This window comes from Benincasa hispida, chromosome 12 (genome assembly GCF_027475165.1).
Source record: "Benincasa hispida cultivar pf3 chromosome 12, pf3_genome.v1.1, whole genome shotgun sequence".
NCBI classification, from domain to species: domain Eukaryota; kingdom Viridiplantae; phylum Streptophyta; class Magnoliopsida; order Cucurbitales; family Cucurbitaceae; genus Benincasa; species Benincasa hispida.
This window is the reverse complement of record NC_143489.1, coordinates 21,977,895-21,998,637: the sequence shown is the minus strand read 5'-3', so window position 1 is coordinate 21,998,637 and position 20,743 is coordinate 21,977,895. Positions and strand designations below refer to the sequence as shown.

Here is a 20,743-nt window from a genome sequence, read left to right as displayed (position 1 = left end):
TGTTGAGTTCCATTGTATACCGTGCATTAAGTATCGAGTGACAAGCCATCGAAGATCGAGTTCCTTGGTAGTGGAAGACGCGAGGGTGGATTCAAGGACGAAGCGATAAAATTACACGTGGATGACGCAAGCAAAATGTTTTTCATTTAGGCCTCCAAATTGAGGCCATCCCTAAAAAAAAAAACCCAAGTTCAAATCTCCATACTCTTTTTTTCTCCCTTTTTTTATAACATATAGGATGGAAGAACTAATTGATAGTATAAGTATTATGTTAGTTGAATTATACTTATTTTATCAAATCTCCGGACAATTGTACAACAAGAAAAGGAAAAAAAAGGGCAAAATCAATGTCCATATTTTAGCTTTACTAAATTTCCTACTATAGGCACAATTTCCTTTAAGACTAATGTTGTTTTTCCTTGTTTGAACCTTTTCAATTTTTGGGGGAAATGAAGTGAAGAGACCTCTGGACAATCATGCGCAATTTGGAGTCCTATGTCTCGACTCTGTGATTCTTCGGTTGGTAGGTTATAGTTTCAGTATTGTTCTTGCAGAAGCAATGCTCGACGATAAAAATCCTGCCATCACCGACGAAGAAAGAGCTCGAATCTCCCACAATTTCAGAGCTGCAAAAGCTCTACTTGCTCGTAAACGCCCTCGCCTTTTTCACTCCCATCAGCCCATTTCTCCGTGTTCTTACAACAACCATTCAGCTAAACCACTTCCTCACAGGTTTGTATCCTCAGAGTTATTGTGTTTGTTTCGGTTTTGACTAGACAGAAGTCTCACAGCATGCTGATTTGTGTATTTTCCACTTTTAGGGAATCAAATAAATATAAGTTCAAGATTCTGAGTTTTTCCATTTGTTTTATCTCCATTTTTTAATTCCAGAGTCGCGGATTTTAATTCAAATGAACTTACAGTTCGTGATAATGGTGCAAAGAGGGTTCCATTGGCAGAGATTTCGGTAAACACTCCGTTGTCGAAGTCATTTGCAATTGCAATTGACACTAGTTCAAATTGGTTGGGGTTAGAATGTCTCGAGACTCCTGTAAAAACTCCATCATGTTCTGGTACAAGAGATTCTTTCTCAGCTCCAAGTATTCTAGATGATGATTTTGATGAGTCCGCTTTGGAGGAAATTGATGCTCTGTGCGAGCAGAACTCATCTGCGAGATCAGTAAGGCAAGCTTCAGATTCCAGCTTCCATGCGACAATTCAGGATCATGGTAGTTATAGTGGTGATCTTAGTGTAGATTTGCAATCTGTAATTGGTAGCGGGAGTATAGAAGCCAAAGACTTATCATGTTCTTTGGATGCCTCGGAATCAAGAGCAGAGTTGATCAATTCTGACCCTGCAATGAAGAAGATCGGGACCATGCCAGAAGAGTATTCAAAGTATCTGTTTTCTCTTAATGACAGACAACGAGAAGCAGCTTGTGGTGATATCTCAGTCCCCTTAATGATTCTCGCTGGTCCGGGAAGTGGAAAGGTCTCACTTCTTGTTTCCTTGTTTGTAAATTGAGAATCAACCAGTATTTTTTGGGCTTTAATAAATATTTTTGCTTTAGAATATTTGTTTAGTTTGTGCTAAATGGTAATCTTATCTAAGCTGTATTTTCTTTCAAGAAATCGCTTAAGCAATACATGAGTGTGTCTCCAATTCTAAAACTTTCTTAAGGTCGGTCTGAGTTAGAGCCTATTTTGCCCCCAAGAGCTGAAATTTCTGTTTTATGCAGACTTCCACAATGGTTGGTCGAGTTCTGATGTTGCTTAATGAGGTATTTCCACCTCCTGGCATAACGTGCCTTCTGTAACTTTGTTTGGTTTCTGTTTATTCATAAATTATTTTACTCTGATATTTATAATGACTCCTCTTATTTCATTCCTACTCCTTATTAGAATTCTCGGTGTAGTTACTTCTTTTTGGTTGTATAGGGTGTAAGCCCATCGAATATTTTGGCAATGACTTTCACGACTGCAGCTGCTTCTGAAATGAGAGATCGTGTTGGTGCAGTGGCCGGGAAGAAAATGGCAAAAGAACTTGTGATTAGCACATTTCATTCATTTTCATTGCAACTTTGTCGTCTACATGCTGAAAAGTATGCTCAAACTTTTCTTTCTTTTACCTTGCCTACATATGGCATATGGGTTCTGTATCTGGGTTTATCATTATTCGTTTTGTAGTCTTACCATGCATGGAGCCAATTGCTAGTTCAATTCAACTGTTTATATATGTGAATTGCCACATAAGCTAACAAGAAAATGATATGTATGGACTATGGAGAAGGAAAATTTCACTGTATACCATTTAGTAAGTGCAACAAATGGAAGTGTACGAGAGACTTCTTTACAGTTTTAAGCTTCCTTATTTTTAACTAAAAAATATCAGTAAGTTCTTATCAAATTGAGAAAGAGGATATTAATAAGTAGTCAGGTATCTTACTTGGGAAACAAGGAAGGAGAGTAAACCGAGGCGAGAATAATCTTTGATTAACATAGAATTCTTTATTATTATCTTTTGACGAAAATAGCGGCTTTCATTGAGAAAAAAAATGAAAGAATACACGGTCATACAAAAAATCAAGCCCACAAAAAGGAGGGACTCCCTTTACAAGAAGGGCCTCCAACTAAGCGAAATCATGCCTAGAGTGAATATATTTCTGCTCGGTCATAAGTCAAAAGTAAATTTCTAAACTCATGCATGTAGGATCAGATCTGATTCTAATCTCACAATGTTTTAAAATGAATATATGTTATGTTGTACGATATGTAATCTTGTTCTCGTTTATTATATAGTCATTAGTCTTACTGAATTCTATGTTAAAGCATTTCCTACCAAAGTGCAACTACTTCCTTTTTATTAACCTTCAATCCTAGTAATTAATCTTGGGATTAAATTGTTATCTATATTACACAGGTTAGATCGCACTTCGGATTTTTCGATATATGGACATGGGCAGCAAAGGAGGGCAATCATTGAGGCTGTGCGTCTATTGGAAAATGAAAAAAATAAACAAAAATTGGACTCCAACATCCTTGGTGATGCTTTTAAGGATGTTACCCCGATGCAGTTTAAGGATAAGTCAAAGAAATGGCAAACATTTGTCCCTAAGGTAAGTAATGTACTTTTTCAACTTTAGCTTAGGGTCTTTGTGTTCTTTTCTTCCTTAATGTTGTTTAAACGCTTTCTGTTGTTGTTGTTGTTTTTTTTTTTTTTTTTTTAAAAAAATTTATGTGGGGGATAGAAACGATGACTTTCATTGAGATAAAAATGAAAGAAACAAGAACATACAAAAAATCAAGCTCACAAAAGAGAGAGAGGAATCCCTCTTAAAAAAGGGACACCAACTATACAAAATAGATCCTATAAAATAGTTAAAAAAGTCTTCAAAACCAAAGCACAAACAGAAACATGATATCTAATAAGTGACCAAACCTCAAAAGAGTCCCTCTCTAATACTCTAAACATCCTATTATTCCATCCCCCCCAGAACCCAAAAAACAACACACACTCCTAAAAAGTGTCTCTTCTTCCTAAAAGGTAGATGGAGGTGGAACTCCCCAAACATTTCACTAACAAACTTATCCTGAGCATGCAAGAATCTAAGCGTCTGAAAGAAATAATCCCACATTGTTTTTGTCAACTCATAATGATAGAGAATATGATTCTTGAGCTATGAGATCTGTTTTAACTTATGGTCCTTTTGAGGTTCTAACACCCATTATCTTTTTATCAAAAAGAAAAAAAGAAAAAGTTCCTTTTTATCTCATTTCAGTTAGGTGGAGAGGTTTTTCTTTGTAACCCCTTTGTGATGAGTTATAATCTTCATGTATCAATTGTATATATTTAGTATCTCTGTAATACACTTGTCTATTTGACAAAAATGGTGGGGAAGGCTCTCCTAAATGGTTCTTTTTGTTCCTAATTTGATTTCACTGGATTCCAGGCTAAAGCTTGTGGAACAACTTCTGCAGAACTACTTACAAAGGGTGATGAGGCAGGAGTAAGCTTTCACTTTTCTGATTAACAAGGCTTCTGCCAACAGCTTTGTTTCCCATTTTTAATTGAAGTAATGTATGAATCAGGCTACAGTTCTTGACAACTACAATGATATCTTGAAATCTTGTAATGCTCTGGACTACCATGACTTAATAAGCTGTTCCTTGAAGCTGCTTACTGATTTTCCTGAAGGTTCAATACTAGCTTATCAGTTTTAAATATTAATTTAAGTGTTAGGTATGGTTTGACCCATTTATTTTTTGTTTGTTTAAAGTATACAAGGAGTGTCAGGATTCATGGAAAGCCATTATTGTTGATGAGTTTCAAGATACAAGTTCCATGCAGTACAACCTTCTTCGGATTCTTGCATCCCATCAGCAGATAACTATAGTTGGTGATGATGATCAGGTCAGACTATTAGTTCATCCCTACACAATTTGCATTTTCTTGGACTTACTCTTTATATTATCGAAATAATATTTGCGTCGACAGATTTGTTGATGGAGTTTTTGTTTGACGAGTTATCTTCTGTTCATAAAACACCATCATCTTATTTTCTCCATTCCTGTTCATAGCAATTCTTTTGAAGTTCATCCATCTTTCTAGTGAGTAGATGGAAAAAAAATCGAGTGTTCGTTATAATGCGAAGTATTGAAAAGTAAAGAGAAAGGAGAAGATAAAAGACAAGGTTTACGTGGAAAACCCTAACACAGGGAGAAAAAACCACGATAGAGAAGTTTTTATTATTTTAATGTCATACATACAAGAAATCCCAACCTCAGATATAAATAGAATGAGGGAAAATCCTAATTTAGTAGGCATAAAGTAAAAAGACATAAATGCCCTTAGGGCTAAAGCATCATATTTCAACACTCCCTCTCAAGTTGCGACGTAGATATCAGCGAGACCCAACTTGCTAACACAGACTTCGAAAGTCTGTCTCGGTAACCCTTTGGTAAGAACATTTGCGACCTGTTGGCCTAAAGGAACATACAAAATACAAATAATGTTGTGGTCTAACTTCTCTTTATTAAAATATCTGTCAATCTCAACATGTTTGGTTCTATCGTGTTGCACTGGATTGTTGGCAATGCCGATGGCAGTCTTATTATCACATTACGGTTTCATGGTGGGACCCGGACTGTCCTGGTGAAGACCAGACAAAACTTTCTGTAACCATATTTCTTCACACACTCCCAGGCTCATAGCTCTATACTCCGCCTCAACACTACTCCTGGCAACCACACCCTCTTTCTTACTCCTCCAGGTAACCAAATTTCCTCAAACAAAGGTACAATATCCCGTGGTTGACTTTCTATTGGTCACTGATCTTGTCCAATTTGAGTTAGTATACGCTTCGATGCTCCAACTGTCATATTTTCTGAAAACGAAGCCCTTTCCTGGGGTGGATTTCAAATATCTCAGAATTCGAGTAACTGCTTCCATGTGTTCCTCATACGGACTTTGCATGAACTGACTTACTACACTCATAACATATGATATATCAGGTCTGGTATGAGATAGGTAAATCAATTTTCCCACAAGGCGTTGATACCTCTCTTTATTTACAAGAACTCCCTCCATAGTATCTTTTAGTTTGCCATTGACTTCAATAGGAGTGTCAACGGGTTTACATCCAGTCATTCCTGTTTCCTTTAACAAGTCTAGTGTATATTTCCGTTGAGACACGAATATTCCTGCATTCGATCTTGCCACTTCCATCCCAAGAAAATATCTCAAACTGCTAGAATCTTTAATCTCAAATTCGCCTACCATCCTCTGTTTCAGCTTAACAATCTCTCCCGTATCATCCCCTGACAAAATGATATCGTCGACGTAAACCACCAAAACAAAATCTTCCCTGATAATGATCTTTTGGTGAACAAGGTATGATCAGAATGCCCTTGAACAAATCCTTGGGATTTAACAAACATCGTGAATCTATCAAACCACGCACTTGGAGATTGTTTTAACCCATATAAAGACTTTCTGAGTTTGCAAATATGGTTCCCAAATTTAGCTTCGAAACCCGGAGGAGGATTCATGTACACCTCTTCTTCTAACTCACCATTCAGGAAGACATTTTTTTACATCCAGTTAATGTAGAGGCCAGTCCTTATTCACGGCAATAGACATAAGAACTCGGATCGTGTTGAGCTTAGCCACTGGGGAAAAAGTTTCTGAATGTCAATCCCATATGTCTGAGTGAACCCTTTAGCTACTAACTTGGCCTTGTATCTTTCGAGCATTTCGTCAGATTTATATTTCACTGTGAACACCCATTTGCATCCAACTGTTTTGTGACCTTTAGGGAGGGCCACCAGACCCCAAGTTTTATTTGCTTCGAGGGCTCTCATTTCTTCCATTATTGCCGCTTTCCACTCGAGAACTTCCATGGCTGTGTGCACACTGGTAGGTATTGCTAGAGCATCCAGTTGGGTAGTAAAGGCTTTAAAACCAGGAGACAAATTATTATAGGTCAGAAAGCTATGCATAGGGTACTTGGTACATGACCTGGTTTCTTTCTGTAGAGCGATTGGCATATCAAGAGTGGTATCATAATTTCCAGTTTTCTCCGGCCTCTTTCCAGTAACAGGGTACTGACTCTGCTCGGACTCCTGTGGCAAGTCCTCATCCTCCTGAGGACCTTCCAGCACCTCATTGCCATTTGTAGTTTCAACCTTTTTCTGAACTTGTCTCACCATCTTCTATACACCCAGACTTTCCTTCAAGTACATTCTCTGAAACAACAGGATCTTGAACTTGAGCTGGTGCTGGTTCCGATTCTTGGAGAGCTTCTGATGGGATAGCAGAGGTTTCTTTTATGAGATTCTTCCTATAGTATGTTATCTAGGCCACCTGTCTAGTAAGGAGAACAGACACTGGGATATCTGGACTAGATTCGGGACTAGGTAGAACAGGAACATTTGTATTTGTATCTGGACTAGGTTTAGGGTTGAAATCAATAGGTACGGAGTATGTGGAACTGTTAGTCTCTTCACTAGAGGTCTCCCCCTGAAGATGACTAATGGGAAAAAAGGGTTTATCTTCAAGGAACGTAACATCCATAGTGATGAAGTACTTCCTTGAAGATGGATGGAAACTGTCAAAAATAAAAGAGTAGGGAAGAGAATAACAACACAGTTATGTGGAAACCCTAGTCCAGGGAGAAAAACCACGATAGACACTGATTTTTATTATTAATTTTGACACACAAAGTACAAGAGAATAGGCCAAATAAATAGACTAGTGGGAAGCCCTAGGGTTCACATAATTACTAAAATGCCCCTAGGGTTACAAGCTGCTTTTTCGACACTTCCCCTCAAGTTGGGGCGTAAATATCAATAAGACTCAACTTGCTAACACAGTAATCAAAGTTTTGTCTCAGTAATCCTTTTGTGAGCACATCTGCAATTTGCTGATTTGAGGGAACATAAGGAATGCATATACTTCCGTTGTCAAGTCTTTCCCTGATGAAGTGCCAGTCGATCTCAACGTGTTTTGTTCTGTCATGCTGAACAGGATTATTTGCAATACTTATTGCTGCCTTATTGTCACAAAACAGTTTCATTGGGAGCTCATTGTCTTGATGAAGATCTGACAACACTTTCATCAACCAGATATCTTCACATATCCCTAAACTCATGACCCGATACTCAGCTTCTGCACTACTCCTGGCCACAACTCCCTGTTTCTTGCTCCTCCAGGTCACAAGATTACCCCAAACAAATGTGCAATACCCTGATGTTGATTTTCTATCAACAACAGACCCTGCCCAATCAGAATCAGTATAGGCTTCAATGCCGCGTTTATCAGACTTCTTGAACATTAATCCCTTACCTGGTGTACCTTTCAGATATCGAAGGATGCGTTCAACTGCTATCATGTGTTCTTCACAAGGAGCTTGCATAAACTGACTGACGACACTCACTGCATATGAAATATCAGGTCTCGTATGAGATAAGTATATTAATTTCCCAACTAACCGCTGATATCTTTCTTTATTGACCGGAACACTGTTACTAGTATTGCTGAGCTTTGAATTATATTCAACTGGGGTGTCAGCAGGTTTGCACCTAGTCATTCCCGTTTTTGAGATTTCGTCCCTAGACCGGGCTACTTCCATTCCGAGAAAGTATCTTAACTTCCCAAGATCTTTAATTTCAAACTCTTTGGCCATCTTTGCTTTGAGTTTCACAATTTCAACATCATCATCACCGGAGAGCACAATATCGTCAACGTACACAATGAGAACTGCTACCTTCTTTGAAGTTAACTTCTTTGTAAAAAGTGTATGATCTGAGTGCCCTTGGGTATACCATTGTCCTTTGACAAAGGTGGCAAATCTGTCAAACCAGGCTCTCGGAGACTGTTTCAACCCATATAGCGACTTTTTCAGCCGGCAGACTCGCTGTTTGAACTGATCTTCAAATCCGGGAGGAGGATTCATATAGACTTCCTCCTTAAGTTCTCCATTGAGAAAGGCATTCTTTATATCCAGTTGATGCAAGGGCCAATCTTTGTTAATTGAAACTGATAGCAATACTCGGATAGTATTGAGTTTAGCTACGGGAGAGAATGTCTCGGAGTAATCTACCCCAAAGGTTTGAGTAAACCCTTTGGCAACTAACCTGGCTTTGTACCGATCAACCGTCCCATCTGACTTGTACTTTATAGTGAAAACACATTTGCACCCAACCGTCTTGTGCCGTTTAGGTAGGATCACCTGGTCCCACGTTCCATTTTTCTCCAGAGCTCTCATCTCCTCTATAACAGCAGCTTTCCAAACTTCAGTTCCCATTGCTTCCTGTATGTTACTCGGTATTACCCCTGCATCTAAACTAGTGGTAAAGGCCCTAAATTCTGATGACAGGTTACTATATGTCATGTAACTATGCATGGGGTACCTTGTACATGACCGAATACCTTTCCTCAGGGCTATTGGAAGATCAAGAGAAGCATCATATTCCTTCAAACTGTCAGAATTTCCATTGTGATCACTAGTCTCCTCTTCCTGTTTCTCATCTTCAGAAATCACACCTTTTTCACCATTATCTTTAGTATCACTCACGTTTTCTAGAGCTGTGTCTGAATCGTCGTTCACTGTCGTCTTCCCATCTGCTATAGTGATGCTATTAGCACCTTTTCCTCCCTTTTCCTCTCTGCACTCGTTAGTACAAGTATCAATCTCATTAATTTCAGGAATACATGTACCTGATATCGGGTTTGACTCATGGACTGGAGCCGGAGATGCAACAGGTGACGCTGTTTCCTTCCTGAGATTTTTCCTATAGTATGTTATCCATGGGACTTGATTGGTAGGAAAGATAGGACCAACATGTTCGGGAATAGGGGCAGACTCCAAGGGAATTGTATATGTGGACCATTTAGTCTCTTCACTAGAGGTCTCCCCCTGAAGATGGCTAACAGGAAAGAAGGGCTGATCCTCAAGGAAGGTGATATCCATGGAAACAAAATATTTGCGAGAGGATGGGTGGTAACATTTATACCCGCTGATAGAGTGGATACCCAACAAAGATGCACTTTTGAGCATGGGGGGTAAATTTCGTGCGGTTTGGACCATGGGAGTGAACAAAGGCAACACAGCCAAAAACTCGAAGTGGTACATCGGAGACTAAACGAGTCGTAGGGTATGACTCTTTTAAACAGTCTAAGGGGTTTTGAAAATTGAGGACCCGGGAAGGCATTCGGTTGATTAAGTGAGTAGCAGTAAGGATAACATCACCCCATAGGTAAGACGGGAGTGATGCGGATAGCATTAAGGACCTAGCAACTTCCACCAAATGACGATTTTTCCTCTCTGCTATCCCATTTTGTTGGGGAGTGTAGGCACACGAACTCTGGTGGATAATCCTTTTGGAAGTAAGAAACTCCTGGAAGGAAGCGATAAAGAATTCCCACCCACTGTCACTTCTCAAAATACCAATCCTGGCATTAAACTGCGTTTCCACAGTGGCATAAAATTGCTGGAATACAGATAACACCTCGGACTTATCAGTGAGAAGAAAGACCCAAGTAAGCCGAGTGTGGTCGTCTATAAAAGTGACAAACCAGTGTTTCCCTGTGGAGGTTATGGTTGGTGAGGGACCCCAAACATCACTGTGGACTAAGATGAAGGGTTTGGATGGTTTATAGGGCTGGGAGTGAAAGGAGACACGACTCTGTTTGGTATGAATACACATTTCACACTTTAAAGAAGACACATTAATATTGCGAAATAAATGCGGAAATAAGTGTTTCATGTACTGAAAGTTCGGATGCCCTAAGCGGTAATGCCATAACAGAAAATCACTTAGAGGTAGAAAAATTTAAGGAGACAAGGCTAGTCCTATAATCATTCCTAGAGGAAACATCATCAGTTAGGAAGTAAAATCCCCCATCGTGCCGGGTGTCACAATCGCTCTTTTGGAAGCTTCTCTTAACGTTTGTGCGGCACTTGTTCCCGCTCACGAACAAGTCAGCCAACTCGAATACGAACTGCCGATGGCACACCGAGTGCCTCTCGCAACCTCCACCCTCGTTTTAGGGAAAACGGTTTTAGAAAACGGGTTTTGAGAGAAGGTTTTCGTAAGAAGTTTTTGTGAGTGTGAATAAAGAAAGAAAGATTGTAGTAGACTAGAAAGCAATAAGCAACAACAACAGTTTTATAGAGTACTACTCCGGGTATGAGGAAGTGATGGTTAGTCTTATCCCCATATAGTGCATTCTGAACAAAAAGCCAACTGGCGCCCTTGCATATGCAAAAGGGCGAGTGGTCACTTACAATGAAAATGTAAAGAAAGCAAGCTAACTAAGCTAATACAATACAAGATATGAAAGTATGCTAGAAGGGGGTTGGATCGGGCATGCGGCCATGGGCAACAGGCCCTAGACAAGCATGACCGTGACATTCTCCCCCACTTAATTGGTTGACGTCCCTGTCAACTGACCTTGTTCAAAATCTGCGATGGTGGAGCTGCATTCTTCAAATCTTTGGCCCGTTCCCAACTGATCTCTTCGTCGGGGAGATCCTTCCATTGCACTAAGAACTCTGTCAGTTCTCGTCTGGGTCTTCCAATACGGCACGTACGTTTATCCAGGATTTGTGCAACTTCTTTCTCAACAGAACTCTTCATCGTGACCGGTGGGCGCCTTAGCATGTTTCATTGTTCATCCTTGGGATCGGGATGATAGGGCTTCAGGATACTCACATGGATGACAGGATGAATCTTCATCCATGAGGGTAACTGAACCTTATATGAGGTTCTCCCGACCTTCTCAATTACCTCCACTGGACCTTCATATTTCCTTACTAGCCGTTGGTCTCTCTGGCCTCGGAAACGAAATTGTTCCGGTCGTAGCTTGATCAGGACCTTGTCCCCGGCTTGAAACTCGAGGGCCCTCTGCTTCTTATCAACCCACTTCTTCATCCTTCTTGATGCTCTTTCTAGGTAGGTGCGAGCTATCTCAGAGGTTTTGCTCCACTCTTTAGTGAAGTTATGTGCCTGAGGACTTTTGCTTGCATAAGAGTGGTCCACCAAGTGTGGCATGAGTGTCTGTCTACCGCACACCACTTCGAAGGGCGTTTTTCCGGTCGCGGAACTCTGCTGGCTATTGAAGCTGAACTGAGCCACATCTAACAACTGGACCCAGTTCTTCTGCCTAGCGTCGATAAAGTGACGCAGATATTCCTCGAGCATACTGTTGAAGCGTTCCGTCTGGCCGTCAATTTGGGGATGATAGCTAAAGGAGATATTCAGTGTTGACCCCAATATTTTGAACAATTCTGTCCAGAATGTCCCAGTGAATCTTCCGTCCCGATCGCTAACAATGCTCGCGGGGACGCCCCATAATTTCACGATGTGTTTGAAGAACAGTTGGGCAGTCATCACAGCTGTGCACATTTTCGGCGTTAGGATGAAAGTGGCATATTTTGAGAACCGGTCGATGATAACAAGGAGCGATTCGAACTCTCCCACCTTGGGCAAATGGGTGATAAAGTCGAGAGACACGCTCTCCCATGGTCTAGAGGGCACAGGTAGGGGTTCCAGCAGACCCGCTAATTTCGCCCTTTCGACCTTATCTTGTTGGCAGACAAGGCAAGTCTTGGTAAATTGCATGACATCGTCTCGAAGGCTTGGCCAATAGTAGCCTTGTTTCAGAAGGGCTTAAGTCCTCTGCCAACCATTTTGTCCTGCCCACGGTGTGTCGTGACACTCCTTCATCAGCGACCTTTGTAACTCCCCGGATCTGGGGATGTAGAGGCGATTGCCCTTGGTGTATAGTAGATCGTCTTCCACCCAAAACTGGCGTGTCTTCCCCTCTTTGGCCGACTGTAGGATGGCCTGCGCCGCTATGTCGTTTGTCAAGTGAGTTTTGACAGTTTCTCGTACTGTTGCACTCAACGTACTTGCTTGTAGGCGGGCGAACATGCACAGGGCCGCATGTTCGCCTTTTCGGCTAAGAGCATCGGCCGCTCGGTTACTTTTCCCCGGTCTATGTTCGAATTGGAAGTCGAACTCCGCTAGACACTCTTGCCACCGTGCCTGTTTCGACGACAACTTCGGTTGGTTGAAGAAGTGACAAATGGAGTTGTTGTCGGTCTTGACCACGAACTTGGCCCCCAAGAGATACTGTCTCCAGGCCCTCAAGCAGTGAACTACTGCTAACATCTCTTTCTCGGAGGCGACATACCTCCGTTCGGCATCATTTAGTTTCCTACTCTCATACGCGATGGGGTGTCCGTCTTGGAGGAGGACACCGCCCAACGCGAAGTCAGAAGCATCAGTCTCTACTTCAAATGGCTTGGTCACGTCGGCAATTCCGAGGACCGACCCCTCAATCATCACTTTCTTCAAGCCTTCAAAGGCGGCTTGACATTCATTATTCCAGCTCCATTGGCTATCTTTCTTCAACAGTTCGGTTAATGGCCCTGTTCTTCTCGAGAATCCTTCTACGAACCGCCTATAGTAGTTGGCTAGTCTGAGGAAGGATCGTAGTTCGGTCACGGATGATGGTACCCTCCAGTCTCTAATCGCTGCCACCTTGCCCTCTTCCATACCAATCCGACCACACTCAATCACGTGGCCGAGGAAATTTATGCGCTCTTGGGCAAAGGAGCACTTCTCTCTCTTTACATACAACTTATTTTTCCTCAGTTTTTCGAAGACTAGTTGGAGGTGATGTCGATGGTCCTCCAGCGAGGCACTATAGACCACAATGTCATCAAGATACACTACGACGAATTTGTCGAGGTATTCGTGAAACACTTGGTTCATTAAGGTACAGAAGGTTGCTGGAGCATTGGTGAGGCCAAAGGGCATCACGAGGAATTCGAAGGCTCCATATCTCGTGACACAGGTCGTCTTAGGTTCGTCTCCTTCAGCAATTCGGACCTGATAATATCCAGACCGTAGGTCCAGCTTCGAGAAATACTTAGCGCCGTGAAGCCGATCAAATAAGTCAGTAATGATAGGAAGGGGATATTTGTTGCAGACTGTGAGCTTATTCAAGGCCCGATAGTCGATGCACAACCGAAGACTCCCATCCTTCTTCTTCTGGAACAGTACTGGGGCTCCGTAAGGGGTCTTCGCCGGTCTGATAAATCCTGCATCTAACAATTCGTCTAACTGTTTCCGGAGTTCGGCCAATTCAGGCGGGGCCATCTGATATGCATTCTTGGCAGGCGGCTTTGCCCCTGGTAACAACTCAATCTCATGGTTAATCCCCCTTCGTGGGGGTAAGGACTTGGGCAAGCTTTTCGGCATGACATCCCGATACTCTTCCAAGACAAATAGAATGTCTTGGGGGATCTCCTCTTCAGTGGATTGAACTGATTCTATCGGGATGGCCATGAACGTGGGTTCGTCGTGGGCCAGCCCTCTCTTCCATTGGAGGGCTGAGATCATTCTCACCCCATTTGGCTGCTTGATATTGGCTTGGACTACGGTGGGTGTAGATCCGGTAATGACTAGACATTTGGCGAGGGGCATTGGTATGACTTTATGTTCAAGTAGGAACTCCATCCCCAATACCACGTCGAAATCATCCATCTTGACAATCACGAAGTCAACGAAGCCCTTCCAGTCTCCTAACTTCACCGGAGTTCTCTTCGCTATCCCCGTAATCGGTAGGGCTGCGGAATTCACAGCTTTCATCTTCCCTGCATCTCTTTCCCAAGTCAAGTTCAGGCGGCGAGCTTCCGTTTCAGCCATGAAGTTATGGGTGGCCCCGGAGTCAACCATAGTGTTCTTGACCGATCTTTGGTTGACCCAAGCGTCCACATACATGAGTCCTTTCTCTAGTGGCTCCGTCGCCTTTCCCATTTTCTTCTGGAGCGCAGATAAGAATTTCAATGCCCCCATCCTGGGATTCTCAATTTCTGCAGCTGGCTCTGATACCAACTGTCACAATCGCTCTTTCGGAAGCTTCTCTTAGCGATTGTGCGGCACTTGTTCCCGCTCACGAACAAGTCAGCCAACTCGAATACGGACTGTCGATGGCACACCGAGTGCCTCTCGCAACCTCCACCCCCGTTTTAGGGAAAACGGTTTTAGAAAACGGGTTTGGAGAAAAGGTTTTCGTAAGAAGTTTTTGTAAGTGTGAATAAAGAAAGAAAGATTGTAGTAGACTAGAAAGCAATAAGCAACAACAGCTTTATAGAGTACTACTCCGGGTATGAGGAAGTGATGGTTAGTCTTATCCTCATATAGTGCATTTTGAACAAAAAACCAACTGGCGCCCTTGCATATGCAAAAGGGCGAGTGGTCACTTACAATGAAAATGTAAAGAAAGCAAGCTAACTAAGCTAGTACAATACAAGGTATGAAAGTATGCTAGAAGGGGGTTGGATCGGGCATGCGGCCATGGGCAACAGACCCTGGACAAGCATGATCGTGACACCGGGCAGTGCCAATCGTTGTCCCCGAGCTTAGATCCTGAAATAAAACAGAGTCGGGTGAAAAAACTGTCTGACAATTCAAATCTCTTATAATCTTATTGATGGATAACAAATTATATGAAATTTTAGGAACATGCAAAACGTCCCGTAAAACCAAACCCTCAAACGGAGATAAATCCCCTTTTCCTGCAACAGGTACAAACGACCCATCTGCAATCCTAATTCGTTCATTACCAGCACTTGGATAATATGAGAGAAACTGTACTAGTAAGATGATCCGTCACCCCTGAGTCAACAATCCAAGGTTTTTTACCGTTCACACTAATAAGACCAAAAGACTGTATATTGCCTGACTGGGCGATGGTACTGATTCCAATCGTACTCAGGCTGGTTGTACTGTCAACTGAGGGAAACACAGGCAGGATATTTGTAGTAGGTAAAATAGGGAAAGAATTTACCGGGCTTTCATCTGGGTATTGGGTCGAGCCACAACCGGTTGAAAACGGGGCAGCCACTAACGGCTGGAAGGAAATCGACGGCTGGAGGCAGTTGTTGGTCTGTTGTTGGTTGAATGCGCCTAGGGCAGAATCGGAGAGGTCTTGTTCTCTTTGTTGGACGAATGGGTTCGCCGGATCTGACGCGAAAACCCTAGGGTACGCCGGCGCAGTTGAGTTTTTGCAGGTCGAAGCTGAAGCCCTAGGCTCGATCGGAAGCTGCAGGTCGAAGACGCGATCGGAAGAAACTTTGTCTGCCGAAGGGTTGCTGCGGATGCGGATGTCCCTGATCGGAGCCAGATCTGGTCCGCCTCGCGATGGGTCTGAGGGGTTGTTGCGGCCGTACCTGATCGGAGCCGTACATGAGGGATCAGTCGACGGTGGCGCGAGATGAGGCAGATCGGCTCTGTTTGTGTATTCTTCAGATCTGTCCATGTGCGGCTCCCATTGAAGGCGACTTTCTGTTGATTGCAACTGGACGGCAGAAATTAATTCCGGTAAGGTAGCTTGAAAACACTCCTTTACTGCGGCTCGAATAACAGTTTTCATATCAAAACTCGAAGATCCACCAGTTGGAGGCGACTGTGGATGATTCTCTTCCATAATGGCTAGGGTTTCGTCCCCTTGCTCTGATACCATGTCAAAAATAAAAGAGTAGAGAAGAGAATAACAACACAGTTACGTGGAAACCCTAGTCCAAGAAGAAAAACCACGATAGACACTGATTTTTATTATTAATTTTGATACACAAAGTACAAGAGAATAGGCCAAATAAATAGACTAGTGGGAAGCCCTAGGGTACACATAATTACTAAAATGCCCCTAGGGTTACAAGCTGCTTTTTCGACAGAAATATTTATAACCCCGCTGATGAAGAAGATACCCGACAAACACACTTTTGAGCTCATGGGGCAAACTTATTCTGGTGATCGTGAGTATGTACGAAGGCTGTACACCCAAACACACGAAGAGGAACATCGGGAATAAGACGCGTGGACAAGCGGGATTCTTTAAAACACTCAAGGGGTGTTTGAAACTTGAAAACGCGTGACGACATCCTATTAATGAGATGGGTTACAGTGAGAACAACATCGTCCCATAAATATGATGGAAGAGATGCCAGAATCATCAGAGATCGAGCAACTTCAATGAGATGGCGATTTTTCTGCTCAACCACCCCATTTTGTTACAGAGTGTAAGCACAAAAATTTTGATGGACAATTTCTTTTGAAGTCAGAAATTCTCGAAGGGTGTGATTGACGAACTCACGTCCATTGTCACTACGAAGAATGACAATCTTTGTATTGAACTGAGTTAAGATTGTGGTGTAAAATTGTTGGAAGATAGACACAACCTCGGACTTATCAGTAAGGAGATACACCCATGTAAGTCGGGTATGATCATCGATAAACGTGACAAACCATCGCTTACTGGACAAGGTAGAAATGTTTGAAGGGCCCTAAACATCACTGTGGATCAGATGGAAAGGCTGGGTAGGTTTATAAGGCTGAGAAACAAAGGAAACACGAGGCTGTTTAGCACGTATACAGACATCACAAGACAAAGAAGAAATATTCATATTATGGAATAAATGTTTCATATATTGAAAACTTGGATGTCCAAGATGAAAATGCCACAATAAATAATCTTTTTCAGACATAGTAAATGACGATAAAAGACTAGTCCTAAATAAATTCCTAGAGGAAGCATCTTCAAAAAGGAAATAGAGGCCCCTGTCATATCGGGCAGTACCAATCGTCGTACCCGAGCTCAAATCCTGAAACAAAGCAGCATCTGGTGAGAAGACGACTCTACAGTTCAAATCTTTTGTTATTTTACTTATTGACAACAAATTGTAAGAAATCTTTAGAATATTTTGTAAAACTAATCCCTCAAATGAGGACAAATGGCCTTTTCCAGCAACAGGAGCAAAGGATCCATTGCAATTCGAATCCTCTCATTTCCATCACTTGGACAATATGAGAGGAATCGATCAGATGAGCCAGTCAAGTGATCGGTCGCTTCTGAATCTAGCATCTATAATTCATTTCCTTCAACAAAGAAACTAAAGGACTGAGGAGTACCTGACTACGCAACTGTTCCGATCCCTATGGTACCTGAGTCACCCGGGTTGTTCACTTGAGGTTATGCGGCCTCCTCAACAGATTCACTCATAAGAGCTCGGCCAGTCTTTGATTTGTCATTTGGGGGGCGACATTTGCCATTAGGAGACCGACCATGTAGTTTCCAGCATTGGTCCTTCGCATGCCTTGATTTCTTGCAATGTTTACATATTGGAGGTGTTTTGCCATTTTGCTTGTCACTGTCCGATCTAGAGGATTTCATCCCAAAGGCACCTGACTCCATAGTGTCAACCGCAGAGCCATTAATTGTACTCGATCTGTCTTCTTCTAATCGGACCTCTGAGTAGACCTCCATGAGAGACGGTATCGGCTTTTGCCCTAGAATTCGACTCAGAACTGTATCAAATTTCGGGTGCAATCTCGCAAGGAAGTTATACACACGATCAATCATGTGAGCAGTTCTAGATGACCTCTCGACATAAATCCATCTCTTGCCATAATAAGGACATTTTGTTAAAGTATGATGTTACATCCATGCTCCCTTGTTTGCATTCATGGACTTGTTTATGTAGAGTATACAGGCGAGACACTTTCTGCCTTTTAGAATATAACCTTCGGACCACATCCCAAATATCACGTACAGTGGCTGAATAGAGCAGGGGTTTTCCAATCTGAGGTTCCATCCAGCAGTTAGCCCGTCGCACCCAACCTCAGATATAAATAGAATGAGGGAAAACCCTAATTTAGTAGGCATAAAATAAAAGACATAAATGCCCTTAGGGCTAAAGCATCATATTTCAACACTAAGAATTAACTTTAAAACATGAGTATATTTGTAATTCTATTTATAATTTTCTTGTTCTATTATATTATATCAGTAAAAAGCTGGATTTCTTGTAATATAATATCCTTTTCCTCCTCACTTTTCGATGTTTTATTTGCTATTCTTAATGTCATTTCCTATGTTGTAATGTAGTCCATATTCAGTTTTAATGGAGCCGATATCTCTGGATTTGACTCTTTTCGTAAAGACTTCCCAACCTATAAAGAGGTCCACATTCTCTCTAGGCTCGAATTTAGTATTTCTTTCAGATTTTTTTAGCTTCTTTGCGTAAAGTATCATTACAATTTACAGATTTTTGTACAACAATGATGAGTGTTTTAATTTGGTTTATTTTTATCGTGTAGATCAGACTCAATAAAAACTATCGATCCACAGGCTGTATTATTGATGCTGCATCTTCTCTGATACGAAATAATAAAAAAAGATGCCCACTTAAAGATGTACTAACTGATAATTTAACTGGATCTAAGGTATATCAGTAGCTGCATCCATAGAGTAAAATTTATATTATAATTTTTTTTTTAAATCCATGTTTCTATTATCTCCTCCATAATAACATGAAATGGCATGCCCCTAATTTCCCCAGATTACAATTAAAGAATGCAATAATGAGGATGCTCAATGTGCATTTGTTATTGACAAGATCATGGAAAGCACTTCAAATTGTTCAGCTTCCAAAGGCTTTGGGAGCTTTGCAGTTCTTTACCGGAGGCAGGTCAAACTTAGCTGCCAATATATCAATAAAGGACATGAGAAGTTTACAGCGTTTATTCTGAGAATATCAGTGTTCTCTTTATTTCTGTAGATATCAGGAAAAATCTTTCAAACAGCTTTCCGTGAAAGAAAAATACCATTTAATGTTCATGGTGTGGCCTTCTACCGAAAAAAGGTATATTCTTCTTCCACCGATAATATGACTCCTTTATGACATGGGTACCCGATTGTATTGCAAACGCAGTTTATGATTCTTATAATCAAGTATGATGTGCAGTTAAATTTAATGTTCTTGACGTGTATTAACTATCATGCTAGATTTCTCTCTCCAAATTGTGTTCATGTTACAGGTAATTGAATCCTTATTAGTTCTTGTATGTCCATAACTAATATGGGTGTTTTAGAACTACATGTGGTGTGGTTGGTCATTTTGTTTGAAATTTTACGAACTAATATTATTCTATCTTGCAGCTAATTGACTTCATTCCAACTATGACTACAAGAACTTCACTTCTTGAAACTTATTAAAGTCTCTTCTATTTAGGTAGTCAAAACCATCATGGCTCTACTTAAAACAACATTTCCTGATTGTGATGATGGTGCTTATCATCAAGCTTTCAAGGCTTTAATTCCTTTTGAGAAAGAGGAAAAGAAGAGGGTAGCTTTTTCCTTCTCTCTTAACTCTTTTCCTTTCCTTTGTTATTTAAGTCCCTTGTGAATTGTGATAGTAGCATTTTGCTTTTCTCTTGAAAGTCGGTTTTTCTTGCTAGAAGACAGCCCTTCATCCTTTCTTTTTATTTTTGCAGATAATTAATCACATTGACAAAATTTCAACGGTAAGAAAATGTAGATTTATTGATGCTGCCAGGGACATCTTCAGTTCCAAGATTTCGGGCACCTTAAAGAGGTCAAATTTTAGAGATTCACCTGTAAATTTTGAAATCTACGTTTAAAATCATCACCGTTTTAGTTTGTGATATCAATTTGTCATTTGTTGCTCTACTTTAAGTTGCTGCCTAGGTATGAGGACCTCGAGACACACTATAGTTTTTTCTAAGCTTAAATTTAATTTTATTGAAGGAATTAGAAATGTGATGCTTAAAAGCCTTTATGTAAAGAAAAATATAAAGAACTTTTGTTTCTTTAGCTTTTTTATGATCTCTATATCTTCATCCATTAAATAATGAAAGGAGGATGGGTCAAAGCCATGGTAGTCTTCTACTTAGAATTTAATATCCTATGAGGTTTTTAGCCAACTAGTTGTAGTAGGGTTAGGCAGATCCTGTGTGATTTGTTGAAACTTAGACATTCAAGAATATTAAAGAATAGTTATGCTATATTTTCTTTTGCATAAGACACTGATATTTTTATTTTGGTTAAATTATAGAAAATATCTATGAATTTTGTACATTGTTTCAAAAATATCCTTAAACTTTCAAAAGTTTCATTAATATCCTTAAAGTCTAAAAAAGTTGAAAAATTCTCTTGGCTTTAGGTTTTGATAGAAAAGCTTAGTATTTTGTTTCAAAAATACCTCTAAACTTTCAGAAGTTTCATCACTTAAACTTAAAAAAAAGTTAAAAGACATCCTAATGGTTAGTATATAGAAGAAAATTATTAGTACATCATTTAAAAAATAACACTGAATTTTCAAAAGCTGCATTAATTTCCTTAACCTTGAAAAATAATTATAAAAAAGTGCCC

The 20,743-nt window shown here is 40.9% G+C and overlaps 1 protein-coding gene across 3 annotated transcripts in view; it reads left to right on the top strand.

Moving 5' to 3' along the window:
- The first annotated feature begins 288 nt into the window (after positions 1–288).
- Positions 289–20,743, top strand: part of SRS2 (P-loop containing nucleoside triphosphate hydrolases superfamily protein) — a 58,304-nt gene continuing 37,849 nt past the window's right edge. For all 3 annotated transcript variants that reach the window (XR_016525343.1, XM_039051329.2, XM_039051330.2), the window contains exons 1-14: positions 289–732; positions 892–1,492; positions 1,740–1,781; positions 1,939–2,102; positions 2,921–3,116; positions 3,951–4,007; positions 4,090–4,195; positions 4,278–4,411; positions 18,458–18,532; positions 18,670–18,795; positions 18,912–19,040; positions 19,131–19,214; positions 19,584–19,697; positions 19,846–19,946. Coding sequence is in view for 2 of the 3 variants with exons in the window: in XM_039051329.2 (XP_038907257.2) it covers positions 560–732; positions 892–1,492; positions 1,740–1,781; positions 1,939–2,102; positions 2,921–3,116; positions 3,951–4,007; positions 4,090–4,195; positions 4,278–4,411; positions 18,458–18,532; positions 18,670–18,795; positions 18,912–19,040; positions 19,131–19,214; positions 19,584–19,697; positions 19,846–19,946 (2,102 nt within the window). In the remaining variant the exon portion in view is untranslated. The remainder of the gene's footprint in view (positions 733–891; positions 1,493–1,739; positions 1,782–1,938; positions 2,103–2,920; positions 3,117–3,950; positions 4,008–4,089; positions 4,196–4,277; positions 4,412–18,457; positions 18,533–18,669; positions 18,796–18,911; positions 19,041–19,130; positions 19,215–19,583; positions 19,698–19,845; positions 19,947–20,743) is intronic.